Source organism: Heterocephalus glaber, unplaced genomic scaffold (genome assembly GCF_053883595.1).
Source record: "Heterocephalus glaber isolate CG9 unplaced genomic scaffold, H.glaber_assembly_v1.0 deba00001504, whole genome shotgun sequence".
NCBI lineage: Eukaryota > Metazoa > Chordata > Mammalia > Rodentia > Bathyergidae > Heterocephalus > Heterocephalus glaber.
Window position 1 is genome coordinate 44,973,757 of NW_028258324.1, and position 15,188 is coordinate 44,988,944.

The 15,188-nt window shown below is 41.2% G+C and overlaps 1 protein-coding gene and 1 pseudogene across 9 annotated transcripts in view; both read left to right on the forward strand.

The window, feature by feature from the left end:
* The first annotated feature begins 473 nt into the window (after positions 1-473).
* On the forward strand, positions 474-1,270 carry LOC101724464 (L-lactate dehydrogenase A chain pseudogene; annotated as a pseudogene).
* Positions 1,271-6,470: 5,200 nt separating this feature from the next.
* Positions 6,471-15,188, forward strand: part of LOC101724814 (EGF-like and EMI domain-containing protein 1) — a 634,038-nt gene continuing 625,320 nt past the window's right edge. For 4 of the 9 annotated variants that reach the window (XR_015441135.1, XM_087186964.1, XM_087186962.1 and 1 more), the window contains exon 1: positions 6,474-6,862. Coding sequence is in view for 7 of the 9 variants with exons in the window: in XM_087186964.1 (XP_087043090.1) it covers positions 6,774-6,862 (89 nt within the window). In the remaining 2 variants the exon portion in view is untranslated. Of the gene's footprint in view, positions 6,863-15,188 lie in introns of all 9 variants that reach the window. The other 5 variants (XM_087186961.1, XM_087186958.1, XM_087186963.1 and 2 more) reach the window with 4 other exon arrangements.

Genomic DNA, 15,188 nt, shown 5'->3' on the forward strand with positions numbered 1-15,188 from the left:
CACTCCAGGTTCCTTTTGGTTTTAAGTCCAAAACGGCCAGTTTCAGCCAGGTATGGTGGCCCACGTCTGTAATCCCCCAGCACTTGAGAGGCTGAGGCAGGAGGATTGCCAGGAGTTCAAGGCCAGCCTGGGCTATGTAGTGAACTCAAGGTTAGCCTGAACTACAGAGCAAGATCCTGTCTAAAAAAAAAGCCTGGGGATTTATCTCAATGGCACCAAACTGGCCTGCCTGGCAAGTGCAAGGTCCTGAGTTCGTTTCCTGGTAAAAACAAAGCAAAAAAACCAAACAAACAAAAATCAAACTGGCTAGTCTTAAGGATCAGCTGATTGTGAATCTCCTTAAGGAAGAACAGGTGCCCCACAATCAGATTACAGTTGTTGCGGTTGGTGCTGTTGGCACGGCCTATGCCATCAGTATCTCAATGAAGGACCTTGGCAGATGAACTTGCTCTTGTTGCCAGCAAATTGATGAGATGATGGATCTTTAACATGGCAGCTTTTTCCTTAGAATACTAAAAACTGTCTCTGACAAAGACTATAACGTAACCACAAACTCCAAGTGGTTATTATCACTGCTAGGTATGTCAGCCAGAGGGAGAAAGTCATCTTAATTTGGTCCAGCGTAATGTGAACATCTTTAAGTTCATCATTCCTAATGTTGTAAAGTACAGCTCAAACCGTGAGTTTCCAATCCAGTGGATATCTCGACCTATGTGGCTTGGAAGATAAGTGGCTTTCCCCAAAACCATGTTATTGAAAATGGCTGCAATTCAGCCTGGTTCTGTTACCTGATGAGAGAAAGGCTGGGAGTTCCCCCACTAAGCTGCCGTAGATGGATCCACGGGGAGCATGGAGATTCTAGTGAGCCTGTGTGGAATGGAGTGAATGTTGCTGGCGTCTCCCTGAAGAATCTGGACCCTGAGTTAGGAACTGATGGGGATAAGGAGCAATGGAAAGAGGCTCACAAATAGGTGTTTGACAGTGCTTGTGAAGTGATCAAACTCAAAGGCTACACTTCCTGGGCCACTGGAGTGTCTGTGGCAGATTTGGCAGAAAGTATAATGAAGAATCCTAGGAGGGTGCATCCAATTTCTGCCACTACTAAGGGTCTCTGTGGAATAAAGTATGATGTCTTCTTTAGTGTTCCTTGTGTCCTCCGACAAAATGGGATCTCAGACATTGCGAAGGTGTCTCTAACTCCTGAGGAAAGGCTCGTTTGAAGAAGAGTGCAGATCCCTTGTGGGAGATTCAAAAGGAACTGCAATTTTAAAGTCTTCTGGTGTCACACCTCTTCACTGTCTGGACTACAAGAGGACTTAGCTGGAGGTTGTGCATGTTGTCCTTTTGATCTGATCTGTGGTTGAAGCAGTAATATTAAAATGGCCTGGGAAAAACATCAGTTTCCCAAAGTTAGAAATAGAAATGGTTCACAAAACCCCATAGTTCTATCCTGATACTGCATGACACTTGTGTAGTCCTAAATTGGTCAGTACAAAGCAGCCTCACCATGCCTGAGATAGCATGGCCTATGTTGCAAAGGCTCCCGTTGCCCTTCAAACCAGATGTATATTACTCTGTTATATAACTTCATTAACCAAGCCTAGTCTGACTTTTTTCTCAGGTGGCCACTACCTTGGATCCAGTGTATAAATTCAATATTACATGTCTTTTGCATAACTGTTTTAAAGGATTTTATTCTGTGTAATATATATATATATATATATATATATATATATATATGAACTTGCTCTTGCTCATATATATATATATGGTATACATGGCCATATAATGTAAACAGGAAGTTTACCTGTGAACAATGCAATCAACTAAGTGTCATACCAACTACATAACCAAATAACCCTTGAAGAGTGAAAAAAATGCATAAGGAAAATAAGCAATTTAAAAGCAAGGAAACAACCCAACTGAAAAATGAGCAGAGATCTGAATAGACATTTTCCAAAGAAGACATAAAAGTGGCCAATAGGTGTATGAAAAATTGCTAGACAACACTAATCATCATTGAAATGCACATTAAAACAATGAGATACCATTGCACATATGCCAATCACACACACACACACACACACACACACACGCATGCAAATACAGTATACTTCTACTCTTATACAATATATAAAGTGGTCAAGATTGAAGTAAAAATTAGGAAGGTGATTGCTAAGGTCTGGAGAGAAAAGAGAAAGACAATGTTTACTGGCTATAGGGGTTCAGTTTTGCAAGATGAAGTTCTAGAAATCTGTTGTATAATAAGGTGAATATACTTAACACTACTGAACTTACACTTAAAAAGTTAAGATTATAAATTTAATGTTATGTGTATTTTAGCTTATTTACATACAAAATATATTTTCCAAAAAAGTTTAATGCAAACGGACGCCTGGGCAAGGAATCTAATTATATTCTAATAAATATAAGTAATTCCAAAGCTGAGATTCCCTCATATCTTACATATAATTTTTAAGTCATTATGACCAACAAGCATCTCAGTACTGTGAAAGTATGTATAAATCACTAAACAAATGTGGTAGGAGTTTGAGAGAGAGAGAGAGAGAGAGAGAGAGAGCGGGAGAGTCAAAGAGATGAGATGAGAGAGAAAGAGAAGAGATAGAAAGAGAGTGTGTGTTTCTATAGGGACAAAATTTAGTGGCAGATGAAATCAAAGAATGATTATTCACATCTTGGTGGGACAATCCCAGATGGTTCCTCGGTGAATTTCATTCTCTTTTGCCTGACATCAAGATTTCAATGTACATGGCTCATTAGTGTTTGTAGGCATTTCTATAATGGCAATTTATTATACTTTCAGGTAACGGAAGCTGTCCTTGGAAGAACCACTTTTTGGCCTCCTCCTCTTTCAACCCACAATACCTGGTGAATGAAGTGACCTGTTCTTTTATTTTTCTGGCCACATACAGATATTGGAAGATTGTGTGCAGAAGGAGAGCAGGGCTGAAAAACTTTGGCAGGAAGATTTTTGCAGCAGCCTGCTTGTTGAATTGCATGGATCAACAATTTCTCAATTAGAAGAAGATAGAAGAGAAGATAAAGTATTCGATGACTGTAAAGCTTCAGGCAGCCGCTGAGGAAGATTTTGCGAACATCTGGTCGGATTGTATTTCTTTTTAGGTAAGCATTCCTTTTTACAACCAGCATACAAAAAGCATGAAATTGGCTTTCCCCATCTCCTCCTAACATGGAAGAAGCTGGCTAAATGTATTACTCCTTTCATACAGGTGGGAGGGAAGAAGAGAAGGGTGTCGTATGGCATGCCCTCATGAGTCGCCCATCTTCTTCATTCCTCTCAGAGAAAACATCTATCTGCTATATCCAACCTATCTGTAAGAGCCTGATAAGGCTGTCAGTGTAAATATTCACCAAAGCAAAATATAATTCATGATTATTTTGTTTCTTCTTCCCCTCATGGAGTTTATTTATGAGCAGGAAATATTATTAACACAAAATTTCTTTTCAGTTTAAACAATTGGTTCCTTGTGTACCTGGTTCATTCTCTTGCTTTGCTAATTTAATAATGTCTTTTCACTTTGGGCAATAAAAGCAGAATTTTTTTCTGAATCTAGCCTCATTTTGTATCCTCATAGCACCCAAAACCACCAAATTACATTTTTATTTCAATATATGACTATAGTTAACAAGTTTCATAATGCTGGCCTTTTTTAGAATATGGCATAATCAACCAAACCAAATAACCAGTTATTTTTAAATTTTATGAATATACTGTAAAAGGGGAACTAAATTCAAATCAGGGTTTTCCAGTTAATGACAAAATTTTAATACTTATTCTGTTTCATTTAATGATAATTGCTTATATAGCATTATGTTCATATTATAATCCATGTTAGAATAATTTGAAATCAACCTCACTTTGTGAAATGTGCACTAATATTTAGCCTGTCACATCCAAAGTACTTTATATATTCATCTGTAATAATATATGCTTTCAAACAAATGTGCATGAGAGGAAGTATCTCTAATCTGTGAGTTTCAATGCACTCATTTACTTCCCATGTACCTAAGCTGTCCTTTACTAAACAAACATACAGATAGCCTACATTTTCCCCATTTTACATTACTTAGCTCTGAAAATAGTCCCTAGTTTCAGCTGTGGTTTACTAAAATGTGACCTTGTAATAAATATGATTATTATTTATGTAAGACTTTCTTTAATGTAAAGAAAAAATGTTTAGAAATTTTTTATATTCCAGTAGGGGTGAAAGGCAGAAAGCTGAAGATAGACCCCTGCAGAGTTAAATCTAGTCTAAAAGCAAAGAAAGGATTAGCAAGTCACAGGAAATTTCAAAGAACAGTTAATCTATACCATCATCTTTTGGTATAAGTTTACATTAAAATAATTAAGAACAAACTGAATTGAAAAACCTGGGAACTTTAGGTTTCAAAAGACAAACTAGAAAACTCAATCTTTGTATTCGCTTGTATATCTTACACAATTAGTACTGTGCAGTTCAGAAGCCACCGTTATTTTGTGTAATTTCTTTCCTCCCTTCTGACCCTCATGGTGCCCTGCCTACCTTGGGTCATTTTGAGTGCACCTCCCTAGAAGAGGGAAAGAAAAAGTAGGAGAGGCGAAATTGAAATTATGCAATCGGTGTTGACACTCGTTAACAAAGCTGTCAAATGGTTTAGAAGTTAGTGGTAAGAGTAAAAAGTAGATTTTAAAATTGTCAGTGTGTTTTACCAACCTATGGCTGGCCTGTCACTATCAGAACTAGTTAAGAGTTAGCCAAGTGACAATACATGTCCAGCTGATAGCAGCTCAGTCACCAGCTCTGTCTCTGAGCTTGCAGAAGGCCTGGTTCATGTATAACTGGCATTTAGAAAAGCGAGTAAGAATGAATCCCTCTTTTATGAAATACAAGGGTTTAAATAATGATTTCTATTGTGTAAATGGCTCTAAAATTGTTTATTAAAGACATTTGCCAAAAGTAAAGAGGTCATCTAGGGTATTTCTGAGTTTTTCACTTTGTTCTAGGTTAAACTTCAATAAAAATTAAAAAGAAAATCTAGGTAAGTCTAAGAGGAATAAAAGATATTGAAAGGTGACAGGAATTCCAAACCCTGAAAGTCAAGGGCAGCAAAGTTACCAAATGCTAAAGAATTCAGGGGTGGTATGGTTCTTTCGCACCCCACCTCTTTCCTTTTCAGGGGACTCCCAAAAGTGTGCTCTTCAGTCCCTCCTGTAACTGTCCAATTCTTTAGAGACAGAAAAAGCACTGGGGGGCGGGGGGCGACCTAGAAGACTAAACCTAAGGGACCACGTGATTAAATCAACTATGAAGGGCAAGAGGAAGTCCAAAACACCTTCTGAGGAAGATCATTTTAGGGCTCCTGGGACTGAAGAACTCAGGCGGTAGCACTAAGTTTCTATGAATGAATCATTGCACAGCCACTTTGGGTTAAGTTTAGGAATAAAAGAAAACAGTTGTCCTACTGCAGATTATTCCATTTTCTGCAGTACTAAAATGCAGATTATCGCTGCGGAGCCTGGGCTGTCCTTGTCGGAGGGCACGATGCACCATAGATTTTTTATTTTCAGAAAACAGACTCCAGAGGTTTGTGGCCTTCCAGACAGCAGCTGGCGCCGGGCAGAGGCACAGCCTCGGGCAGGAGCTGCTGGCGGCCGCGCTGCTCCTGGCTCCCCGCGCTGGCCAGCGCCGCAGTCGAGCTCCGGTTCGGAGCAGACGCTGTTCCCGCTGGAAGGGCCGTGGGGGCTAGCAGCTGGCTGCTTCTCAGTACGTTTGGGGGAAAGGAGCCGTTTGGAAGGGAAGGAGGGGGTAGGCGTGTAGAACGTTGGCTCCTTATAACTCTGCTGCCTACAGTGAGGGAGACGGTGGCCAAATAAAACGGAGGGAGATTATCTCATCTTGAGTAAGGAGGATTTCTGGATGAGCCAGCAAAGCGTCCTGCAACTGTCGATTTGGCAGGAGATTTGACTCAACTGCCGTTTGGTCCCCACTTCAAACACACCTCTCGTTCCTGCTCCGACCCACTCCCCAGACTCGAGGTGGGGAGGGAGCAGAATGAGAGAGAATCAAAAGTCAGCCTTTGGTCTCCGCCAGTGGCAGACGCGCAGCGGGTTAGGTTCAGAGCCGGAGGTTGCAGGAGGGGGAAACTGGAGCTGCTCAGCCTCTCCCGCGGGGTCTGGGGAGGTGTGTTTGGAGGGCGGCTGGGACGAGGCTGGGAGTGGAGTTAGGCGCCGGGTTCGGTGAAGCCCCTTCTCCTTGGGTGTCCCTGCTACCTCTCGGGTCCCCCGCGCCCAGCCCCCGCCCTGCTCTGGTGGGGAGGGGTGAGGAGGGCGCAGGGGTGGGGACGCCCAGTGGCGCTCGGCGCGCGCGGTAGCGACGGGGCTGTCTCTTTAAGCGCTCCGGAGGGGCCGGGCCAGAGGGCCGCGAGCGCGTTTCCATGGCACCGGGGCTGCGGGGGCCGCTGGGCCCGCTCAGCTCCAGTCGCTCCCAGCGGAGCAGGGCCGAGCAGCTCGCCGGCCACCGCGCCGGGACTTGCCCGCCGCTCCTCGCGCCCGGCCGCCCGCGCTCGCCGGCCAGGATTGAGCTGTAGCCGCGCCCTCCTCGCGGAGACGCACTCGCCGGCCCCGCAGCGAGCCCTGTGCTCCAACTTCTGCCCGAGGAGCCCAACTTCTGCGCCGGCGTCGGACTTAGGGATCCCGAGCCGCGCGAGGTGCGCAGCTCGGGCTGTAGCCGTAGCGGCTCGGCCTTGCGGAGATGACCTCGCGACTGTGGCTCTGGTGCTTCTGCGGCTGGTTGGCCGCCAGCTGGCCGCCAGGAAGCGCCCTACAGCTCCAGCCCGGCACGTAAGTGGCGCCCGCGGGTCCTCGAGAGAACGGAGCGAGGAGCGCCCGCGCGCCCCCGCCCCTTCCACACCCGCCGCGGACCCCGCGACCGAGCCGCTGGAGCCGGGAGGGCACTGAGGGGGAAGCGCCCGCCGGCACCGGGCACTGGGCGGCGTCTCCGGGATGTCCCCGGCGGAGCGCCAGCCTCGAGCTGAAACCGCGACCTGGGGCCATGTGCTTTCTACTTTCTGAGTGTCTGACAGGTTCCCCCCCCCCAAGCTAGAGTGTGTCCGTGCGTGTATGGTTGTGTGCGTGCTTCTCCGTGGTGCGAGTTTCAGTTAATTTTCTGTTTGCGAGTGCCACTTTCTAACAGGGTTTTGAATGAAATTCTGTGGAAGAGCGAGTTTCTTCACGTTGGCTTCTTTGTAGAAACCAAGCAAGCTCATGCACCTGGATTGATTTTGAAAGATACCGTCAAGTCCGAGGAATGGATTATTCCACAGGTTTTGTTGAGTGAGACGAAGTGAGGAGTCAGGAGATTAGCGTGTCAGTGGCAGAATGAAGGGCGACTCGCGCAGCTACTTGGATGCTAGTGGGGAACTGAAGAGTTGGGAGATGACTGGAAGCGCATGGTCTGAGCGCGCGGGGATATGGTTTTGTTTCCAGACTAGGACTGATGAAAGCTAGGAAATACTAATTCTTGATCACTGTGTCAAGGGCGACCAGGATCCCATAGGAATCCGTCTTTGCAAATTGCCTGGTCTCCTTGACTGGCTGGAGAAGTTTTTGCTGAAATCTGTAGCATCAGCGGGATCGTCATCGAACTGTCTGAGAGAGAAGACAGATCAAATTCTGCTCTTCCGTTTCTGCTCTCAAGAGGTTATGAATAGACAGACACCAGAGTATTTTGAACATTTAAACGTTTTTTGCTACTTCTTTGCTTTGCCTTTGCTTTTATAAAATGTGAATATTTTATAATAGAAAATGGTTGAGATAAGTGCACAAAAGTATCCTTACCTTTCAAGGGCTTCACTTTTTCCTATAAGAAAAATACTGGTTTTGGGTTCACTTTACATTTCCATATTTCATCCCTCTCAGGTGAGATTGAATTTGCTCTCTGGTTACTGCAAATGTCACGAACTATAAATCTTGAGACATGGCCAGGATGTCAGTGACATTACACAACTTTTTGTCTCCAGAGTTTGTAAATATGTCTTTGGCAGAAATGCAGGGGATTTCTGTGAATGTGATTTTTCTTGAATATAAAATTTGCCTTGTTTATTTTGAAGAGGTTGATTTAGACTTTTCAGTTTGTCTTGGAAGACATCTCGCTCTGGGTAGCTTGTGCATGCATAAGCCTTCACATCTTAGAAATTGCCCAGTAGGCTTGCTCTTACCTTTGCAAGTGATGTTATTAAAGTGGATCCCAGGTTGCCTTATTAGGTAGGTTCAGAATCACCACCTGTGCACACTGAGCCTGAATAATACCTTTGGGGAGACACTGAGAAATAATAGGACACACCACTTTTACATTACTTAACTGTTTTAACTCATGTTTCAATATTGACTCTTTTGTTGAAAAGGCTGGAGGGATGACATAGCATTTTCTTTAAGGAGGCTGCTCTTGCAGCTCACTTATTTACCAGGTGAAATGAAATTGGATATGAAAACCAATATAACTTCTTGAGTGTTTAATAGAGATGAGTTATTGAGACCACTGTGATGACTCTTAGTACTTTCTGAAATCTGGGTGGGGAAAATCCAATCAAATTTAAATTTAGTCTTCTCAAATTAGAGTTAATGGTGGTTTCTTTAGCAGGAACCATGTTGGGATTTAACACTGGATTTCTGAAGATGCCTTTGCAATTTTTGTTGGCATGTGGAATGAAACCATGTATAACACGTGGCTTCCACACACCTGTCCATCTAGTAAATGAGACAGAATTCTCCCTGAGATTTTTATTGACCTCTGAGGTCCATTATCAGTGAAAGCAGGTTTCTAATGAGGTGAAGCCCAATAAAGGGAATGCATCATTTTACTGACTGGCACTTACAGATCATTAACACAGGTGAAAGATTTATGTTGCTGATCTTGTACTTGAACAGAATTGGGGGAGCCAGAGTGACAGCTGAAAATAGGAAAGGGCTATGCATCTAATTGTTAGCTTAAGCATAATACATTGCATTTATGGTGTATTCCTCAGAAGGTAAACATGTTTCCAAGATAAATGTTTTTAATGAAACAAAAGATTATGACGTATGGATTTTTCCATTCTAATAATAATTGATCTGTCTGATGATCTTGTTTGGTCACATTTACTAAACTTGGGTAACTGAGGCTAGGCAGATCCATAAAATCAGTATTCCATAAAGAGTGCCTAAGTACCTACTGTGTAAATAGGCACAGTAAATTACAGCTAATAATTAATTCATTTGAATTCTCACTTACATGCCAGGAAAATTTCTAGGTGCTTCATGTGTAATATTTCATGTAACTAACCCAAGGAGGTAACAATATTATTATTCCTATTTTATGATGAAGAAAGTCACAGTAAGTTTAAGTTGACTCTTCAGTAATTCAGAATGGTGTATGTGAATCTAGGTAGTTTGATTCCAGAGCTGAAGTTCTTACCATATATCTTATTTCACAACATCCGGCCCTAGCCTGTTTTTTAAAAAGTTTTTTTAAGCTGGGCATGGTGGCACACACCTGTAAGCCCAGCACTCTGGAAGGTTGCAGCAGAAGGATGGCAAATTTAAGGATAGCCTGGGAAACTCAGTGAGACCCTGTCTCAAAACAAAAAATGAAGAGAGCTGGGGATGTAGCTCAGGGGTAGAATACAGAGGGCTGAAGGGTAGGGGAGAGAGAGATTCTTTTTAATTGTATTCAGACATTCTCAATGGGAACTGAGCTGGGTGCCTTCTACCAAGTAGGTATTAAGCAATTTTTGTGGCCACTTTTGATTGTTATAATAGCTATAGGGTTTTTCTATTGGCATCTGGTGCTAGGTTAGAATGCTAATTGTCTTGTAATGGGTGGGATGGTTCCTCACAAGTAAGATCTTATTTCTCTGCACCTCATAGACACTGCATAAAATTTCTCCTGCTCTTTTATGCCTGCAGGTGCTTACGTATTAAAATGATAGGCTAGAGTTAAACTGGGAATTGTGGAGTGGGGAAAGGTATCTTAAGTGCAGTATGAAATGGAGAGTTTTAACTGGTGATGGCAATTTGATGAAGGGATATTGAAGAGTTTATTTATGTTAATGGCACTCTGCAAATGTTTTCTAAATGATTAAATAGGAGGAAATAAACTCAACCCAGGCCTTTAAGACATCCAGGGGAAATGACTAGATATGATGCATTCTATTAATATTTATACTTTGGAATATACTCTTATAAATGCTGGCATAATATGATGAAAAAGGGTCATGAAATTGAGTCAGATATCATACTAGGAAGAAATGAATAAAGGCAGAGCCAGTAGTTCAAGCTTCTGGAACACAAGGACACTGAGGCAAACAGAGGTTTGGTTTCTCAGATACCTAGAGGAAATTTTAAGAACGTGTGACTACTTTGTCCTAAACTGTGTAGGACATCTCCCATCCATCCATCCTCTAACATGTATATCTGTTGCAGGCACTTTCTACATACATTCAAGATATACTAAATACAACACTGTATATCCACCTCTGGCCCCCACCAGGCAGGCACAGAATTATGTTTCACTTCAGCCTTCTGTAGCTGATGTAGAAACTTGGGATCAGAACGGGAGTGGCACAGCTTTAGATTTTAATGAAGAATCAATGAATTTTAAAACAAAGCATGTCAAGAAATTATGGTAATAATTTGGAATAATAAAAGAGGAATTTACAGTTGTTTTGTGTCCCATACTGTGCTGGGACTTGTTTTTATTATGATTACTGTTTTATGGGGACAGGGTCTCACTATTGTAGTTCAGGCTATCTTGATCTCACTATGTAGGCTAGGCTGACCTCCAACTCAATGGTGATCCTCCTGTTTCAGCTTACCAAGTGCTGTGATTACAGACATGAAACTTTAAAAAAAAATTTTCTTATGACAAACTGAAATTGAACTACGTCAGTGTGTTCTAGATGCTATAACGAAAGGCCATAAGCTGGATGGCTTATGAACAACTAATGCTTATTTCTCAAGAGTTGTGGAACTAGAAAGTCCAGCATCAAGGCAGACTTCTCTGGTGTCTGGCAGAGACTATTCATTGGCTCATAGATCTACCTGTGTCCTCATGTGACGAAAGGACAAATGAGCTCTTTTGGGTCTGTTTTAAAAAGCCACTGATCCTATTCTTGAGGATTCCCGCCTATGACTTAATCACTTCCCACTGTCCGCTACCACTGCTTTGAGGTTAGGATTTCAGTATATGAATTTTTAGAAGAAAACAATATTCAGGTCATAGCATGAGCAAACGAGATGTCTGTGTCTAATAAAGGTATAGTTTTAAGATGGCCTGTGGTTTGCCATTTACTCATTAGCGTAAATTAGTTCAAAATTTTTTATCAGCCACATTGATGAACATTCAAATTTAGAAAGAAAAGGCTGTGTGCACTTTTTAATGAATGAATAACATTTAGCAATTTGTATTTATGACTATCTTTAATTCCAACAATAGTCATGTGAAGTATATAATATGGAAATTTTTTCAGATGAGGAAACTGAGGTGCACCGAAGTCAGGTAACTTGCCTGAAGTTCCCTACCTGTGACATGGAGGGATGAACTCTGGATCCATCCTGTCTTCTCTGTAGCCTTTTCCTAATTGTCATCCTCTGCAGTGGGCTTTCCACCCTTGATCTCTTCATTCAACTTATAAGCATCTCTAATCTTTGGACTTAGACTAGGCCTGTTTAGCTTTAGAAGTAGCCCTTCTTCCTCCTATTCCCCAACTAAACCCAAACCTCTGTTCTGTAGTTTTAGCAATCCATACTTTACTGATAAAAATTGATGTTATATTTATATACATTTTCTTAGTGTCTCTGTTATTTGTTTAAGGATTTTCCCCCATATCTTTATTTCTTTCTTTTTTCTCTCATGGAATTAATTCTTTTACTGTTGTTCCACGGTAAACCTTTCCCTGTATTTTCTGGATTTCATCTTTTAAATAGATTCTCTGTAGGTAATCTCTTTTCTTTCTTTTATTTCCAGCTCTTTTCAAGTGTTTTCCACCCTCTTATGCCAAATGTATCCAAGTCTCCCTTTTTCCATCTCTGTGCTCTGTCTTGTCTGTGTACACCTGTATCTTGACCTGGCTTCTTCTCCCTTGCACGTTCAGTTTCTCAAGAACAGGTCGCTGGTGCTGCTTGCTTTCTTATAATTAATCATTTCACCCATTGCTATCTGGCTTCCCCTGCTAAACTTTCTTCTTATTTTATAAGCATGTGGCATGGTTATCTCATAGCATGTGGCATGACCAGCTATTCCTGTTTTCTGCTTTTCCTTGCGCTTTTCCTTTGTACAATTATTGTCATCTGTAGTCTCCTTCTCCACTGGCACCTTTATTTTTTTTACCTTCTCTCTTTATTCTTTCTACTCTGCTCATGCCACATGTTTGCTTCTTCATTTACCCTGGCTTCTATCATGGGCTGTATTCTAACCCAGATTGGTACATTCAAGCATCAATCTCTTCGAAGCTGTGGACTTGTATTTTCAAATATGAACATCATCTTTATGTGTTTCCGGTTCCGAATACCCATAGACCATCTCAGATCACCATTGTCTCCTGCATATTTTCAGACACTTTGCCCATCATCCTCTTTTTTTCATTGGAAACATTATTTCTGTTACCTTTCTTCCAGTTTACCTTGTAGTTATATTATGAGCTTTAGGTGACTTGATTGTGAAAGGCCTTTTATATGGACATTGTATAAATGTAAGTTAATATTTATAGTTCTATTAAGTTTATATTTCTATCAGTATTTATAATTATATGAGCACAAGAAAAGAAATATGTTTTGAATTAGTTCTTATTCCTGTTTTCAGCACTTAAGCCTAGCTATACTATTTTTGTTCCTACAGTATTATAGTTATGTCTTGGTTTATCTCTTTCATAGCTTCTCAAATCATTATTTTTATTGTATGTATCATTAAATTTTAAAGTATTTTATGGGTTAGCAGGTGCTATTTTGATACATGTATACATTGTGTAATGCTCAAATCAGGGTAAGCCTATTTCCTTATTCATCATTCTTGAAATATTGAAAATATTCAAAATCCTTTTTTTCTAGCTTTATTTCTGTAATGGGCATTGGACACACGGACTTTGCACTGTGCTATATCCTCAACTCTTTTTATTTTTACTTTGAGACACGTTCACACTAAGTTGCCAGATTTGCCCCACTGGTCTCAAACTTGTGATCCTTCTGCCTCACCCTACCAGAAACCTGGGATTGCAGGTGTGCAACAACACACCTGGATTCTTCTAGCTTTTTAAAATTACACAGTACACTGTTTTGTTACCTGTGGCCACTCTACAATAGAACACAACTTCTTGCTACTATCACACTAATACTCAATGCCCATTCATCAACATTTCCCCATTCCTCTTCCTCCCCCCACCTTTCTTCAGCCTTTTAGCCCACTGTAACCTCCATTCTACTCTCAAGTTCATTAGATTCCGTGTATGAGTGAGACTATGCAGCACTTCACTTTCTGGGCCTGGTTTATTTCATTTAACAGTAATGATCTCCAGTTCTGTCCATATTGTCACAAATGACATTTCGTTCCTTTGTAAAGGCTGAGTTATGTTTTTATGCAGGGGGGAGGTAGGGAGTACTGCTCCATTTAATTTTTATCAAGATTGATTTTTACAGTAAATCCTGGTAACATTATTATCTTTCTTAAGGTGATTATCCATGGAATAAAATTCAAGCACCAGAATATTTTTCTTAAATATCACTTATTATATGCTAGGAAAATTTTGAGTACTTTACATATTTTACTTCATTTAATCCACACACGAGCATATGAAAAGGTAATATCGCTGTCTGCAATTTGTGATGAAGAAAGTGAAGTCCAGGGACATTAAGGGTTTCTGGAGAAAGCCCTTCATATAAAGGTATGAAGCTCTGGAGACTGGCCACACAGTTAAAAGCTGGAAGAGTTTGGCTATAAACCCAGGCTGACTAAAATCTATGTTCTCAACTTCTACCCAGTATAAAAAAGATTTATTTTCTGGCATTATTTACTTCTAAAAACATTTATTAAGCACCTCTCTTTTGTTTTTGTTTAGAATTTATCTTTAGTTCTTCTAGGCAAGAACTGTGAAGTGTATAAAATTTTACTGTACTTGCAAGGTAACAGGTTAGTCTGCCACTGTTCATAGCTGCTGACAGAAGACATTCTTGAGTTAAAGACAAATGTCTTTATCAATCCTTTAGTCCAAAACATGCAGTGTGAGTGCCATGTTTTATAGGGTTGCCATGCCCTTCCTTTCCACCTGTTTCATGAGGGTGGTGATGAGTGGTGCAAATGGACACCAGGCACACAGTCACAGCTCAGAAACACAGAGCTTAGAAAACCGTTGGTCTTGCAAGAAACACACTAGCAAACGTGGACAACATTTATTCTTACAAAGAGAATTATCTTTACTGTTGTACTCAGGAAGGAACTCTGCCCTCAGCCCTGGTAGGAGACACTCTTTGCCATCTTCCAAGGCTGCTTGCTGTATAAATATCCTTCCAGGAAATAAGCAAGCTGTGGATTTTCCCCCGATGCCAGGGATCAAACCCAGGGCTCATGCATCCTAGGTAAGCACTGTACCACTGAGCTACACCCTACCCTGCTGTGGGTACTTTTTGTAAGAAATGCAAGAGACCTTGAAGAATTGTCTCCTAACACTCCTGACACTTTCCTCCCTTGTTCTTGGTTCTTGTAACACAGGTTTTGGTAAGGCTTAAACAAGTTTTGTTTTTTCTTTCACTTCACCACTTAATTTTCCCATTGTTTTAAACAGATAGGAGTTCATTGGAATTAGATAAACTTAGATTTAGTGAGCTTATACAAAGGATTGGGTTCTCATCCCTAGTATTTGTCTTTTCTCCTTTGACATTGAAATCAAATCACTAACCCAGGTGCTTAAGATATAGTCAGGTTCTTTTCTTGTTACTTCATTCAACAAATATTTATTCAGTCTCAGCTACTTTGCTAGACTGAGGATACAGAGGGCTATGAGGCAACACTCTTTCCTTAAGAAACTCACAGACCTGGAGCAGACAAGCATACAGGCAAGCATGCCAGCATGAAATTCCAGCCCAGCTGGAAAAAAGGAAGAATATAGGAATTCTGTATGGATTGTTAAGAGCTTATTTTTCT